At 40.6% G+C, this 12,665-nt stretch overlaps 1 protein-coding gene across 2 annotated transcripts in view; it reads right to left on the bottom strand.

The window, feature by feature from the left end:
• Positions 1-1,181, bottom strand: part of LOC109937485 (interleukin-20 receptor subunit alpha-like) — a 17,346-nt gene extending 16,165 nt beyond the window's left edge. Inside the window, exon 1 of one of the 2 annotated variants that reach the window (XM_020536065.2) lies at positions 1,074-1,181. In XM_020536065.2, the coding sequence (XP_020391654.2) occupies positions 1,074-1,122 (49 nt within the window). In that variant the 5' untranslated portion in view covers positions 1,123-1,181. Of the gene's footprint in view, positions 1-362; positions 416-1,073 lie in introns of those variants that run through there. The other variant, XM_048615660.1, reaches the window with a different exon arrangement.
• Between the last annotated feature and the right edge of the window lie 11,484 nt (positions 1,182-12,665).

Below are 12,665 nucleotides of genomic sequence, written 5' to 3'. Positions count from 1 at the left end.
TTAACTCTGTTTTTTCCTTCACAGATGCTGCCAGACCTGCTGAGCTTTTCCAGCAATTTTGTTTTTGTTCCTGATTTACAGCATCCGCAGTTCTTTCGGTTTTCATCTGAAATTATTCTTTTCTTAACCCCAAGAGTCAACTGCGATCCCAGTTGAAATTAAATAACATTTCACAGCCCGACTTTGGAATCTGCCCGGCTCTTTGTTACATTGAAGAGCTGGGGAATCAGGAACATACAATGAATAATTCGGGTTTCTAAATCGTCAATAACGGTAGACAACTCAATGCACCGTCTTTGATGCATCTGCTTCTAACAATGCAAGTAAAATAAGTGCAGTGAGATAATAAACACCAGAATTACATTCCAAGCGGCTTCGCCTCAAAATCCTATCCCGTCCGTTAACTGGAGCAGGCTTGAATTGAATTCATCATATTTACATAAACAGGAAAAGCTGTTGCACAATTTTGTTTGGACTTGTTTATGCTGTCCTTTACAGGCAATTATCCATGAGGGGGAGGGGGGTGGGCGTGTGTGTGTGGGTGTGTGTGGGTTGGGGTGTGTGGGGGTGGGGGTGTGTGCGGGTGGGGTTGGGGATGGATCCTCCGGCGGTACTGTTTGAGTCCCATCTTTCCTGGAGTTAAGTCAAACACGTGTGAAAAGGTCGACAAAATAAAAATACCTCAACTAACCTAACTGAAAAAATATTAAACCTGTGGCAATTGCCACTTTGCAGTTTATAGAATCTCAATGCGTGCGGACTGGCTTCTATTCTTTCCGCATTATAAGAGTGACTACTGTTGAAAAGTACCGTACTGTAAAGCAGCTTGGGTCAGCCTGTGGCCGCCAAAGGTGCTGTACAAATGCAACTCTTTCTATAACAGGACAAGACCCTAAAACTTAACGCACCCAGTTTATCTACTGGATATATTCCACCCCAACACGCTCAACAAGCACTAATCGCCAGGACTGCACAGCTGTAACTGTAAACATAAAATGAAAAGATTAACTTTGTTTTGTTCCTACTATCTCTGTAGTAAGTAAAGATCTGCGTGTCGAGCACAATAGACCTACCGTACAGGCTGAGCATTAGCAACAAGAAATATGTGGTCCCCATTTCCATTGCTATTCGCTGCGACCACCTTCTTACACACTTATCCCCAGTTGCACTGACTACTGAGCGCTCATTTGGAGCAGGTATAGGCGTAGGACGGAGTCACCGACGTCAGCTTCCGCCTGCGAATTTCCCGCCTGAGAAACATTTCACGAAAAGGGAATTTCCTTTCCACTCTCCCTGGAGCGAGCTCACTGCCAAAACATACGCGGAAAGCAGTGGGAGAGAATGTTCGCTTCTATTTAATGACTGAAAGTAAATATTTGACATCTCGTACAATAGAACCAACTTCTGAAAATCTCCATTGAATATCTTGCCTTTATTCCCATTGCCAGTAGCTCACTGATCCTTTCAATTTTAAAGCGTTTGTATAAGAACAGCAGAAATGTCAGCGTCTCAATTATAACAGCTCCCGTTCGCCTCTATTCAATTGGCTTGTTGTGTATCAGAATTCCTTTAGATTTGTAGCAATATCGATCGCTTCTTTTTCTGCCGCCAGTCCATTGTAGATCAGATTCTCGTTCCGATGCTAAACTGGTGAAGGAATTTTAAAATGACCTGCGACAACAAGTTGCAGGGCTGGATGAACACAGCAGGCCAAGATGCTGCTTGGCCTGCTGTGTTCATCCAGCCCTGCACCTTGTTGTCTCGGATTCTCCAGCATCTGCAGTTCCTACTATCTCTGATTCAATTAAAATGACCTGCGTTTCTTTAACGCCGGGGCTCCCCAGGTCGAATCACGACCAGTGAGTGTTGTTCTGAAGTGCAGTCAATCGCGTAATGAAGGCAAAGGTAACATACCTGTTATGCACGGCAAGATCCCATGGGTAGCCATGTGATAAATGACCAGATGGTCTGGGTTAGGGATAAGTAATGTCCAGTGCGGCTCGGGAAGAATGAGCTACCCATTTCTTCTTGGAGGTAGTACCATTGGGATCTTTTACACCCGCCTGAGAAAGCAGTCGCAGCCTCAGTTTTAGGGTTCGTCTGAAAAATAGCACTTTCCCCCCGATAATGCACGAGGTCCCCGAGTTAGGAACGTATAACTTATGATCTGTTTACGAACGTGATCCCATACATGGTTTAAGTTTTTAAAGACCTGACATAGGAACGTTTCCAGTACTTCTAAACAGCTCCTTCACATTGTCCTGCATTGTGTTTTTGAATTATGTGCAAAATCGACTTGAGAACGGACTCCAGAACGCAACCCATCAACAGATTTATTAGGAATCGACTTTGTTCATCCCCGTCCAACACCGGCACCTCCACATCATGGAACCCATCAATAATCGGGGACTGGAATGTCAGTCTACACTAGATTTCAAGATTGTAATTTATTGTGTGAAATATAATTAAAATTAATTAATTACAATATAATGAAATAACAAATTTAGGGCAGCATGCTGACTCACTGGTTAGCAATGCTGCCTCATAGCGCTAGGGACCCACGTTCCATTCCAGCTTCGGGCAACTGTCTGTGTGAAGTTTGCACATTCTCCTCCCGTGTCTGCGAGGGTTTCCTCCCACAGTCCAAAGATATACAGGTTGGGTGGATTGGCCATGCTAAATTGTCCATAGTGCCCAGGGGTGCCTAGATTAGGTGGATTAGCTGTGAGAAATGCAGAGTTACAGGGATAGACAGGGGGGTGACTCTGAGTGTAATACCTTTCAGAAGGTTGGTGTGGACGCCTTGAGACGAATGGTCTGTTTCCACACTGTAAGGATTCTACTAAAGTTTCACTCAAAATCGAATGTTGTATTTATGTAGAAATTTTGCAGAATGAGAAATAAATTCTAGCTGAATTTATGTGGTTGCCAGGGTGAAATTTGCGACAAATGTGCAGGAATGTTGTTTGCTAAATATTTCAAACCATGATGCAATTTATTTGAAATCATCATTACGCTTTCAAAACGTTCCTATGTTGCTTCACTATGATTCACTGTCTTAAATTGCACACATTATTTTCCAATTTCTATTTCATCGTCTCTTCTCTAAAGTAACCTGTACTTTGTTTTAAACAAAAAATAGAAATTGCTGGAGAAACTCAGCAGGTCTGGCAGCATATATGGAGACAAAACAGAGTTTTGAGTCTAGTGACTCTTAGTTCTGTTGTAGGTAATAAAAAAAATTACAATTAAAATTTCATATTCTTGCTCCATTGCTAAACCTTTGAAGGAATTTATAAATAACCAGTGTTCTATAGTGCCCGTCTGCTTCTCAGGACTCCCTACTTAAAGGCCCATGATAAATATTGGTCTTGCTAGTGATGCCTATGTCCCAAAAATGAACAAATGAAAATAACATTTTCTAAGGTTTATACTTTTTGAAGAAAGTACAATCATGTTGGTAGTATGCACAGATCAAAGTGTTTGGCAGGATAGGTTTGCAACAGATAGAAAGAGCATGGAGGTGAGATGGAGAATGAACATCTTGCGTCTTGTGCAGAATGTTAAAAGGGGCTCAAAGAGATGTGGGGTTAGGATTTAAGTTTTGGACTTCACAGAGACTTAAGAGTTGTGCACAGGGGAAAACTGTGTCTCTTATTTCTGGCTACTCTTATATAATTTAGAAGAGACGGTGAGATGGAGGGAAATACCCACTTTATATGTAATTACCGTATTCGATTCCCTTGGGTGAAGTCAAGAGTCAGCGCAATGTTGGATAAAAGAGGGAAAATTTACCGGAATTGTTTAGTTTTAAACTCATTCATTTTTCTAGGCTGACAATATTAAGGAGACCTCTGACAAAATTACTTTGTAAATTCTGAGACAAAATTAGTAAAAGTGTATGTAATCGTGTTCTGAGTCAGCCTGGCCTACACCTACTTCATCTTTCTGGGGTAGCTTCAGTTAGCTCTGGAAAGCAAATTCAACTTGTTTCTGTATCTGTTTTCATACTGGACACATTGCAAGTTTTTTTTTTCACTTTCAAGTTCCCATTTGTGTTTTTTGAGGAAGGTTTTTAACTTAATGTCAGCAGATCGATACCTCAGATACCAGAGCAGGGACTTTTCCAAGAACGGATGAGGAACTATATGAAGGGCCTTAGCCTGCAATAGTAGGCAGTGGAAACACAGCCACAGTCTCCCCGGTGATGTCATCCTATTTGAACACTGACATCTTACATTGCAAGGGGGCACCCAATACTGCTGATCCATTTAGAGGGTCTGTAGTTCAGAAACCTCAGCCACCAAGACAGCTGACCTTTGCTGAGCGGCCAGGATAACAAGGGAGACTGTTCGCCTTCAGTGGCCCTTACAGAGCAGGATAACAATTAAGTGCGGAGCTGGAGGAACACAGCAGGCCAGGCAGCATCAGAGGAGCAGGAAAGTCAGAAGGGTCCCGACCCAAAACTTCAACTTTCCTGCTCCTCTGATGCTGCCTGACCTTCTGGTTTCCTCCAGCTCCACATGTGTTATCTCTGACTCCAGCATCGGCAGTTCTTACTATCTCTCAGGATAACAATTAAGTTTGCTGGTTTCTGGAGGGAAGAAGTAGGAGATTCCCAAAGCCACCTCCTCAGGTTTTGGAGCCTCCAGTACACACCACTCACCCAGGAAGCAAACTCCAGGCATCTGGTGGCCTTCTCATGTGGAGAAGGTAGGTGAAGGGGCAATTAAAATTGTTGACAATTGGGCCTTTAATTAGATCAGTTGGCTGTCTATTTCTGGTCAGCAGACAGTTGAGCTGTTGTTTCTCCACCCACTGAGAAACCTCCACCATGGCAGAACTGCATCCTGATATGGGTCATCTGCATTTTACCATGCCCATCCCAGCAGAGCCTGTAAAAGTTCACCACAGAACTACCATTAGCTGTTACCTATATCCCACCTCAAATCAGGTTCCATTCACCTAGCACACAATATACTTACCTGGCACCTGATCCAGCAGCATCCTCATTTAAAATTTTCAATCTTGCATTTCAAGCCCTCCATGTCCTTGCCACTTCCTAACTGCATAACACCATCCAGCCCATCTTCAGTCCTCTGAACAAAGGCAGCCCAAACCATTGTGGTCTCCACTACAGGAAGAACAAGAAGACAAGAACCAATTCTCCCCCACCAGGACTAGGATCAGATCTTTCAGAGTTGGTACCAATCTTATCAAACCCGGCCATCTGGCCAACTCAGCCAATTGCTCTACCACCTCAAATCCCCAGTGCTAAGGATATAGTTGCTGCAGCAACATGTACTTTTACCTGCATGTTGTAGCCTGCAGCTATGGATGGCGATAGTAGAGACACTAACTTACTTACATAGCTAAGCAGAAACTTCTCCCATCCTACTGCCTGCCATTGGCATATGTTGAAAGGATTTACAAGTTAATACTTTCCTTGGCCATGGAATGGGACCTAAACTCAGATGCAGGGACTCTATGTACTGCAACACAAGACCTCTTCATCCAACCCTAAAATGCTCCAAGATATAATCTCAGTACTCTTCCAAATCTGGCCTCTTGCCCAACCCCAACTAATGCCAGTATACAATTGTTAGCTGCTCTTTCAACTGCTTGGGTCCTGAGCTCTGGAATTGCTTCCCTACACCTCTCTGCCTCTCTCACATCTTTTAAGACCTAACTCTTTGACTAAGCATCCGGTCCCAAATCTTATCTCTTTACATGGATCAGTTTGTTTGATAATTGGACTGTGAAATGCCTTGATGTTTTACTGTGTTCAACAGAATGTATGAAAGAGATAGAGAGACACTAATGCAAAGAAGGAGTTGTAGAGTCAGGATGAAACAAAGGAAACACACTTCTATAGCTGTACAGAGATAGAAACATGTGTACAGATGTAGAGAGCTGCACAGGTGGTGATGTCAGCCCCAGAGAAACAAGTTGAAGGTGCAGTAATCCTCATGGTCATACTTTTGGAAAAGCACCCAGTGGTTGAGTTTAAATATCATTGTGACTATTTATGAAACTGAATTTAATTGTGAAAAATATTAAGTAAACAGTTCAGTTATCATAAACCCCATCTGGTTTACCAATCTTTTAGTTCAGTTTCTGATATTTTTTGAAGCCATTCAATAAACCTTGCAGCTTTCTTTGGTCCTCAGAATTATATTTAAGTGTTATGTATAGAAATTTCATGGTAGTCCTCAATCCAGTCTTCTCCATTGTCTCCTGAGTATGGATTCTAACCAAAGGCCTTATGGAAATGCAACAGATTCTCCTCACTCACGGATCTATTTACCTACTCAAGCATTTCTGGTTTATCGAGTCTTCAGGTCGAGGATAAAACAGCAGAGAGATATTCATATTAAATGAAGGGAAAAAAACCTCCTCAAAATGGTTTTAATGTGAGCAAATATGAAATCATTCACTTTGGAGTAGGGAACCTAAAAGGATTAACCTAAAAAGATAGGAAAACTTTAAACGACTTTATAAATGGTGAAGAGTTGGAGTCCAAAGAAATTTCAAGATCCAGAAGCATAGGTCATTACAATGTCATGAAGAGGTACAGAAAAGTCTGTGGGAGTACTGCTTTTTATATTTAGATAATGTGGAGGTACCAGTGTCGGACTGGGGTGGACAAGGTCAAAAATCACACAACACCTAGTTATAGTCCAACAGGTTTATTTGGAATTGCAAGCTTTTTGAATGCTGCCCCTTCGACAGGTGGTGACCTAACATTAGGGCAGCGCTTCAAAAGCTTGTGATTTCAAACAAAGTTGTTCAACTATAACCTAGTGTCATGCCATGGATTAATAATAATTGCTAGTTAACTGCCAACCTTTGCTTACATGTTAAACCAGTCAGATTGTCTCTAATCTACCAATTGTGGTTTCATTATCAACAATTGATCAAACATTGCTGTTTGTGGGAGAGAGTTTAGATCTAGAGGAATATAACATAGAAAGTAAAAGGAGTGCTGCAATTTTACAAAACCCTTATCAGATCAGACCTGGAATCAATGGGAACAATTCTGGGCACTACACCCTAGGGAGAATATGCTGCCCTTGGAAGGAGTGTAGAACAATTTAACAGAAATGATATTTGTATTCCAAAGGTTACATTGTAACTCAACTAAGATTGTAATGGCTGCAATTGAGAAAGTTAATAGAAAAAAATTAATGACTCTTTTTAAAGATATTAAAGGGAACATCTAAGATGGGTAGATAAACAATATTTTCTGGTTGGAAAGTCTCAGAGGCATTGTCTTAAAAAATAGTGACTGATCTTATAGTAGTGAAACGAGGATATAATTCTCAAGGGGAGGTGATGGCCTAGTGGTCTTATTGCCTGACTGTTAATCCAGAGACCCAGATAATGGTCTGGGGACCTGGGTTTGAATCCCGCCATGGCAGATGGTGGAATTTGAATTCAATAAAAATAATCTGAAATTAAGAATCTAATGATGACCATGAATCATTTATCGGAAAAACCCATCTGGTTCACTAATGCCCTTTAGGGAAGGAAACAGAGTCTGACATACATGTGACTCCAGACCTACAACAGCAACGTGGTTGATTCTGAGCAGTTAGGGATGCACAATAAACACTGCCTAGCCAGCGACACCCTCATTCCATGTATGAATAAAAAAAAATTAGAACTCTCTCCCACAAACAGCAATGTTTGATCAATTGTTGATAATGAAACCACAATTGGTAGATTAGAGACTATCTGACTGGTTTAATATGTAAGCAAAGGTTGGCAGTTAACTAGCAATTATTATTAATCCATGGCAACGCCTGTACCATCACAGCCCACTTGCCAACCAATCAAATCTCTTATGTCATGAAGCAAAATATTGGTTTTCCCTTTGAATTGGTATCCTTGCAAATTGCCCTGATGAGCGCAAGATGAAAAGAGTTGATAAAATATCTTTTTTTCAAGCAATATCCATGCTAAGTTTTTGTTTTGTTAGCCGAATGTGTTAAGAAAGATAGGACAAAGACAATGAGGCAGGCATGAATTAGGTCAGACATCAGCCAGGATCTCATTTAATGAGGGCACAAGCTTAATGGGAGAAATGACCTACTTTTGTTCCTTGGCGTATAGGTGTTCTTGTGTGCTTTAAATTAATGTTGGTTGCTTCAAATTATTCTTTCTTCATTTACACATATCATTCATTTTTCTTTCAATTTCAAATATTCCCTGCCCAAAGATGTTAAATAAATTTGCCACTAATTTCCCATAACAGCTGTTGGTCTCTTTTTGATATTCTATAATACATTAGCAAGTCCTCAGGAATTGAGTGCAACCTGCAGCATGGGAGCTGGTAGGGAAACCATTCCAAGTGGATGCAACCAGAATGTGGTCAACTCTTGACTGCTCTGTGAAACTGCCTAGCAAGCCACTCAGTTGAAGAATAATTTAAGATTGGAAACAAATGCTAGCCTGGCCAGTCACACCCGTATCCTTTTCAAGAGTAAAGAAAGTGATGATCTGGATGGCTATTATTAGATAGGTAAGAATTAAACAAGGAAGCGCAGTGCCATCAAGGGGATGCCAGTGAAGAGGATGATGTGACCAATAGTGTCAAAGGTTGCATACAAGTCAAGGAGGATGAGAAGAAATAGTTTATCTTTGACACTGTCACACAGAATGATATTTGTTACTTTGATAAGAGCCATTTCGGTACTGCAGAAAGGATGGAATTAATTAGAAGGACACAAACATGAAGTTCTAGAAGAGATAAGCATGGATTATGAGGTAATAACATATGCAATGATTTCAGAGAGAAAAGGGAGATTGAAATATAAGGTGCCAGAAAGATATCAAAATAAGTGACTTTATAATTTTTATTAGTTAAACCAACTCCCTGCTTTGATATTTAATGGCTCCAACATTAGTGCTCATATCAAAATCCTTGTACTTACCATTCCCTCTGAACTATGGCTGCCTCGAATGGCTTTGTGCATTCTAAAGTACGTCTTTGTACTTCAAGTCATTTTTCTATTTTTTGGGGGAGTCCTTACATGAAAATTGGCTACCATTTGCCCACATAACCAGTGACTATCCTTCAAACATAAGTAATTGGCTGAGAGACGAAAACCACAGAATCCAAGGTCAGTTAGTCCAATATATGTTTTTTTGGAACATATATTAGAGTCAATACAGCCCTTTATGTTGTTTGATTGTTAATGGACTATGCAAGTAAATGGGAGAGGCTTACAGTTTCACAATAGCTACAAGGCTAGTTGAAATTGTAAAATGTTAGTCATTATGGAAAATACCCAACTGATCATATAATAGGGACTTTGTGTTTGCTCTTGAGTTTACATTGGGTGTGGATAATGTATTAAATCCTTATCTTGTTGACTTCAAAAACAGAGTAATACCATGGCATAAATGCTTATCTGAGTTTGTCTGGCAGTTAGAGATGAGAGAGGTACTTCAGGATTTTCTAGCTTCACTGCAGCTGTGCTTGGGGAAAAATTGCACAGGTTGCTTTGCAAAACCTATATGAAGTCACCAGCAAGCTGAGATGGAAGCAAGGACGGCAATGGGCACACAGCATTATTGGGAATTTAAATCCACCACGGAGAGTTTTGTGCAAGTAAATGCAATTCTTGTCAAAATTCTCAATGCTGTTGGATAGCATGAGGAATTTCAGTACCAATCGTCATGGTGACTTCTATCACCATACTCTGGTATTAGTGATGGTAGGATGTGTGGTAGAAGCAGCTTTAAGGAGAACCTTCAAGCACTTTAAAAACATTGACCTTTTTATCTTTTATCAAGCCCATGAATCATTCCAAAGCTCATGGCAGAGAACACTAGCTATCTGTTTTGCGTGTTTCTACAGGTCTCTACCTATCCTCATTATACATGCTTGATTGAGAGTCAGGATTAACAGATGCTTTAGCTCAACACAGGCTATGTTTTGACAAGTGAAGTGACTTGTTGAATATGCTTGATTGACATTTCTTGCGGTTACAAGATGTTGTTCTTTCTGTGATCTCTTTTTTCAACGTCTCAATGTTTATTTGTACAAGATTAAGAGATGTTAAGACTTGGTATACAGTTTATGTAAATCTAAAACTATCGCAGTGGGTGTTGGGACAGGAAAAGATCATTAAAAAGTACTACAGTGTGGAGCTAGAGGAACACAGCAGGCCAGGCAGCATCAGAGTAGGAAAGTTGACGTTTCAGATCGGGACCGTCCAGTTCCACACTGTGTTATCTCTGACTCTAACATCGGCAGTTCTTACTATCTCTAATTAAAGAATACTAGACTGTTGATAGTAGAAACCCATTGGGGAATTGAGAACCATTTATGTAGCTAAATCCACAACAGTTTGAATAAAATTAACGTTTCATGATTTTATCAGTTCAGGGGAAAACCATTGGCAGAGAAATAAGGTTACATTGATCTTCAGATTTTAAATAACTGGAAAATAATCTAACCACTCTTGAGTAACATATTGCTGTATTAAGTCGTCTAGTTCTAGAACAGTTACATTCTAACTGTAAGTTTGTTGCTTTTATATCTAAAGTAATTCCAGGGAAGTTCAAAGCTGTGGTGATAACAAAAACAAGAAAAGGGCTGCAGAAATATACCTCAAATCTCATAACCTCCAGTAAAGAAAAACAGGTTAATGTCTTGTGTTAGAGGTCCTAGCAAAAAATGGAACAAAAGTATGTGAGCCCCTTTTTAGAGCTTACCAAACAAAGAAAGGAAAAGAGCAATTTGTAAAACTCTAAGTCAGAAGCACTGAGCCCATTTATACTTGTTTGGGCACACGCAACTATCAAGCAAGCCCCCATCCATATACAGGGTGTCGCCATTTACAAACATCCAACTAATGAATGGTCAAACTTATGAACATGATCCCTTATAGGGGTCATTTTAAAGACCCGATGTACGAATGTTTCCTGTATTTATGAACAGCTGCTTTACATTGTCCAGCATTGTCTTCTGACTTGTGTACAAATTGACTTGAAAGTAGACCCCAGAATGGAACCTGTTCACAATGCTAGAATGCTTGTATGCTGTAAAATTGATTTCTATGCGCAGTGTTAGAGGAGACAATTGCAATTAGCCAACACGTACATGGTTTAGGATGGAGATAAAAAGATCAGTCTGTCTTGTTTTGATTGCTGCTAAGTAGTTCTGAGTTGCAGATGCTAGGAAAGGTCAGGCCAGGCACAAAGCCTTTACCATATTGAATTCCTTATCCATGCTTTATTAAAAAATTCATTCCAGGAATGAGATGCCACTGCCAATGACAGTATTTGCTGCCAACTACCCATTATACAGCAGTGGTGAGCAATCTTCTTGACAACTGCCTGTATCGCTCAGCCAGTATAGAGGGCAGTGAAGAGTCAGAGAGATGTACAGCATGGAAACATACCCTATGGTCCAACTAGTTCATACCGACCAGACACCCTAAATTAATTTAGTCCCATTTACCGGCAATTGGTCCAAATCCTTCTAAACCGTTCCTACTCATGTACCCATCCAGATGCCTTTTCAACATAGTAATTGTACCAGCCTCCACCACTTCCTCTGGCAGCTCATTCCATACACTCATCACCCTCTGCATGAAATGTTTGCTCCTTAGGTCCCTTTTAAATCTTTTCCCTCTCACCTTAAACCTATGCCCTCTAGTTTTGGATGTACCTACCCTGGGGAAAAGACCTTGGGTATTCACCCTATCCATGCCCCTCATGACATTAATAACTTCGATAAGGTCACCCCTCAGCCTCCAACGCTACAGGAAAAAATAGCCCCAGCATATTCAGCTTCTCCCTATAGCACAAACCCTCGAACCCTGGCAACATCCTTGTAAATCTTTTCTGAACATTTTCAAGTTTCACAATACCCTTCCTACAGCAGGGACACTAGAAATGAATGCAGAATTCCAAAAGCGGCCTAACCAATGACCTGTACAGCCACAACATGACCTCCCAACTCCTATACTCAATGTACTGACCAATGAAGGCAAGCATACCAAATGCCTTCTTCAGCATCCTGTTTACCTGCAATTCCACTTTCAAGGAACTATAAGCCCGCACAACAAGGTCTCTTTGTTACCAACACTCCCCAGGACCTTACCATTAATTGTATAAGTCCTGCCCTGACTTGCCTTTCCAAAATGCAGCACCTCACATTTATCTAAAATAAACTCCATCCACCACTCAATCACATTGCTGTGGGTATGCTGTCACATGTAGACCAGACCAGATAAGAGCAAATGAATTCCTTCTCTAAAGGACGTTTGTGGACCAGATTTTTGTTAAACAATCCAATAATTAGATACTCCCCACTATTATACTATCCCTTTATTACAGACATACCTAATTAACTGAATATAAACACTCTAGTTGATACGGTAGGATTTCAACTTGTATTCTCAGATCAGTAACTCAGTCCTAAGTAACATAATGACCATGCTGACATTTCATGACACCTAACCCAGACTCAGTCAAGAAGAATAAGCACTTGAGTAAGGCAATGTACTTAGAATGGCTGGTATGTATGGACAGTGCCCTAGCTGGAAACATTATATTCAGCAGACAGAGAAAATATAATTGTCATAACAACAGACAAATTCATGGCTCTAACTAATTGAAAAATGGCTTTTCCAAGTAAATTGCACAGG

The sequence above is a fragment of the Rhincodon typus genome, chromosome 32, assembly GCF_021869965.1.
Source record: "Rhincodon typus isolate 14 chromosome 32, sRhiTyp1.1, whole genome shotgun sequence".
Lineage (NCBI taxonomy): Eukaryota > Metazoa > Chordata > Chondrichthyes > Orectolobiformes > Rhincodontidae > Rhincodon > Rhincodon typus.
The sequence above is the reverse complement of the archived record's forward strand: the minus strand, read 5'-3'. Positions and strand labels throughout refer to the sequence as shown.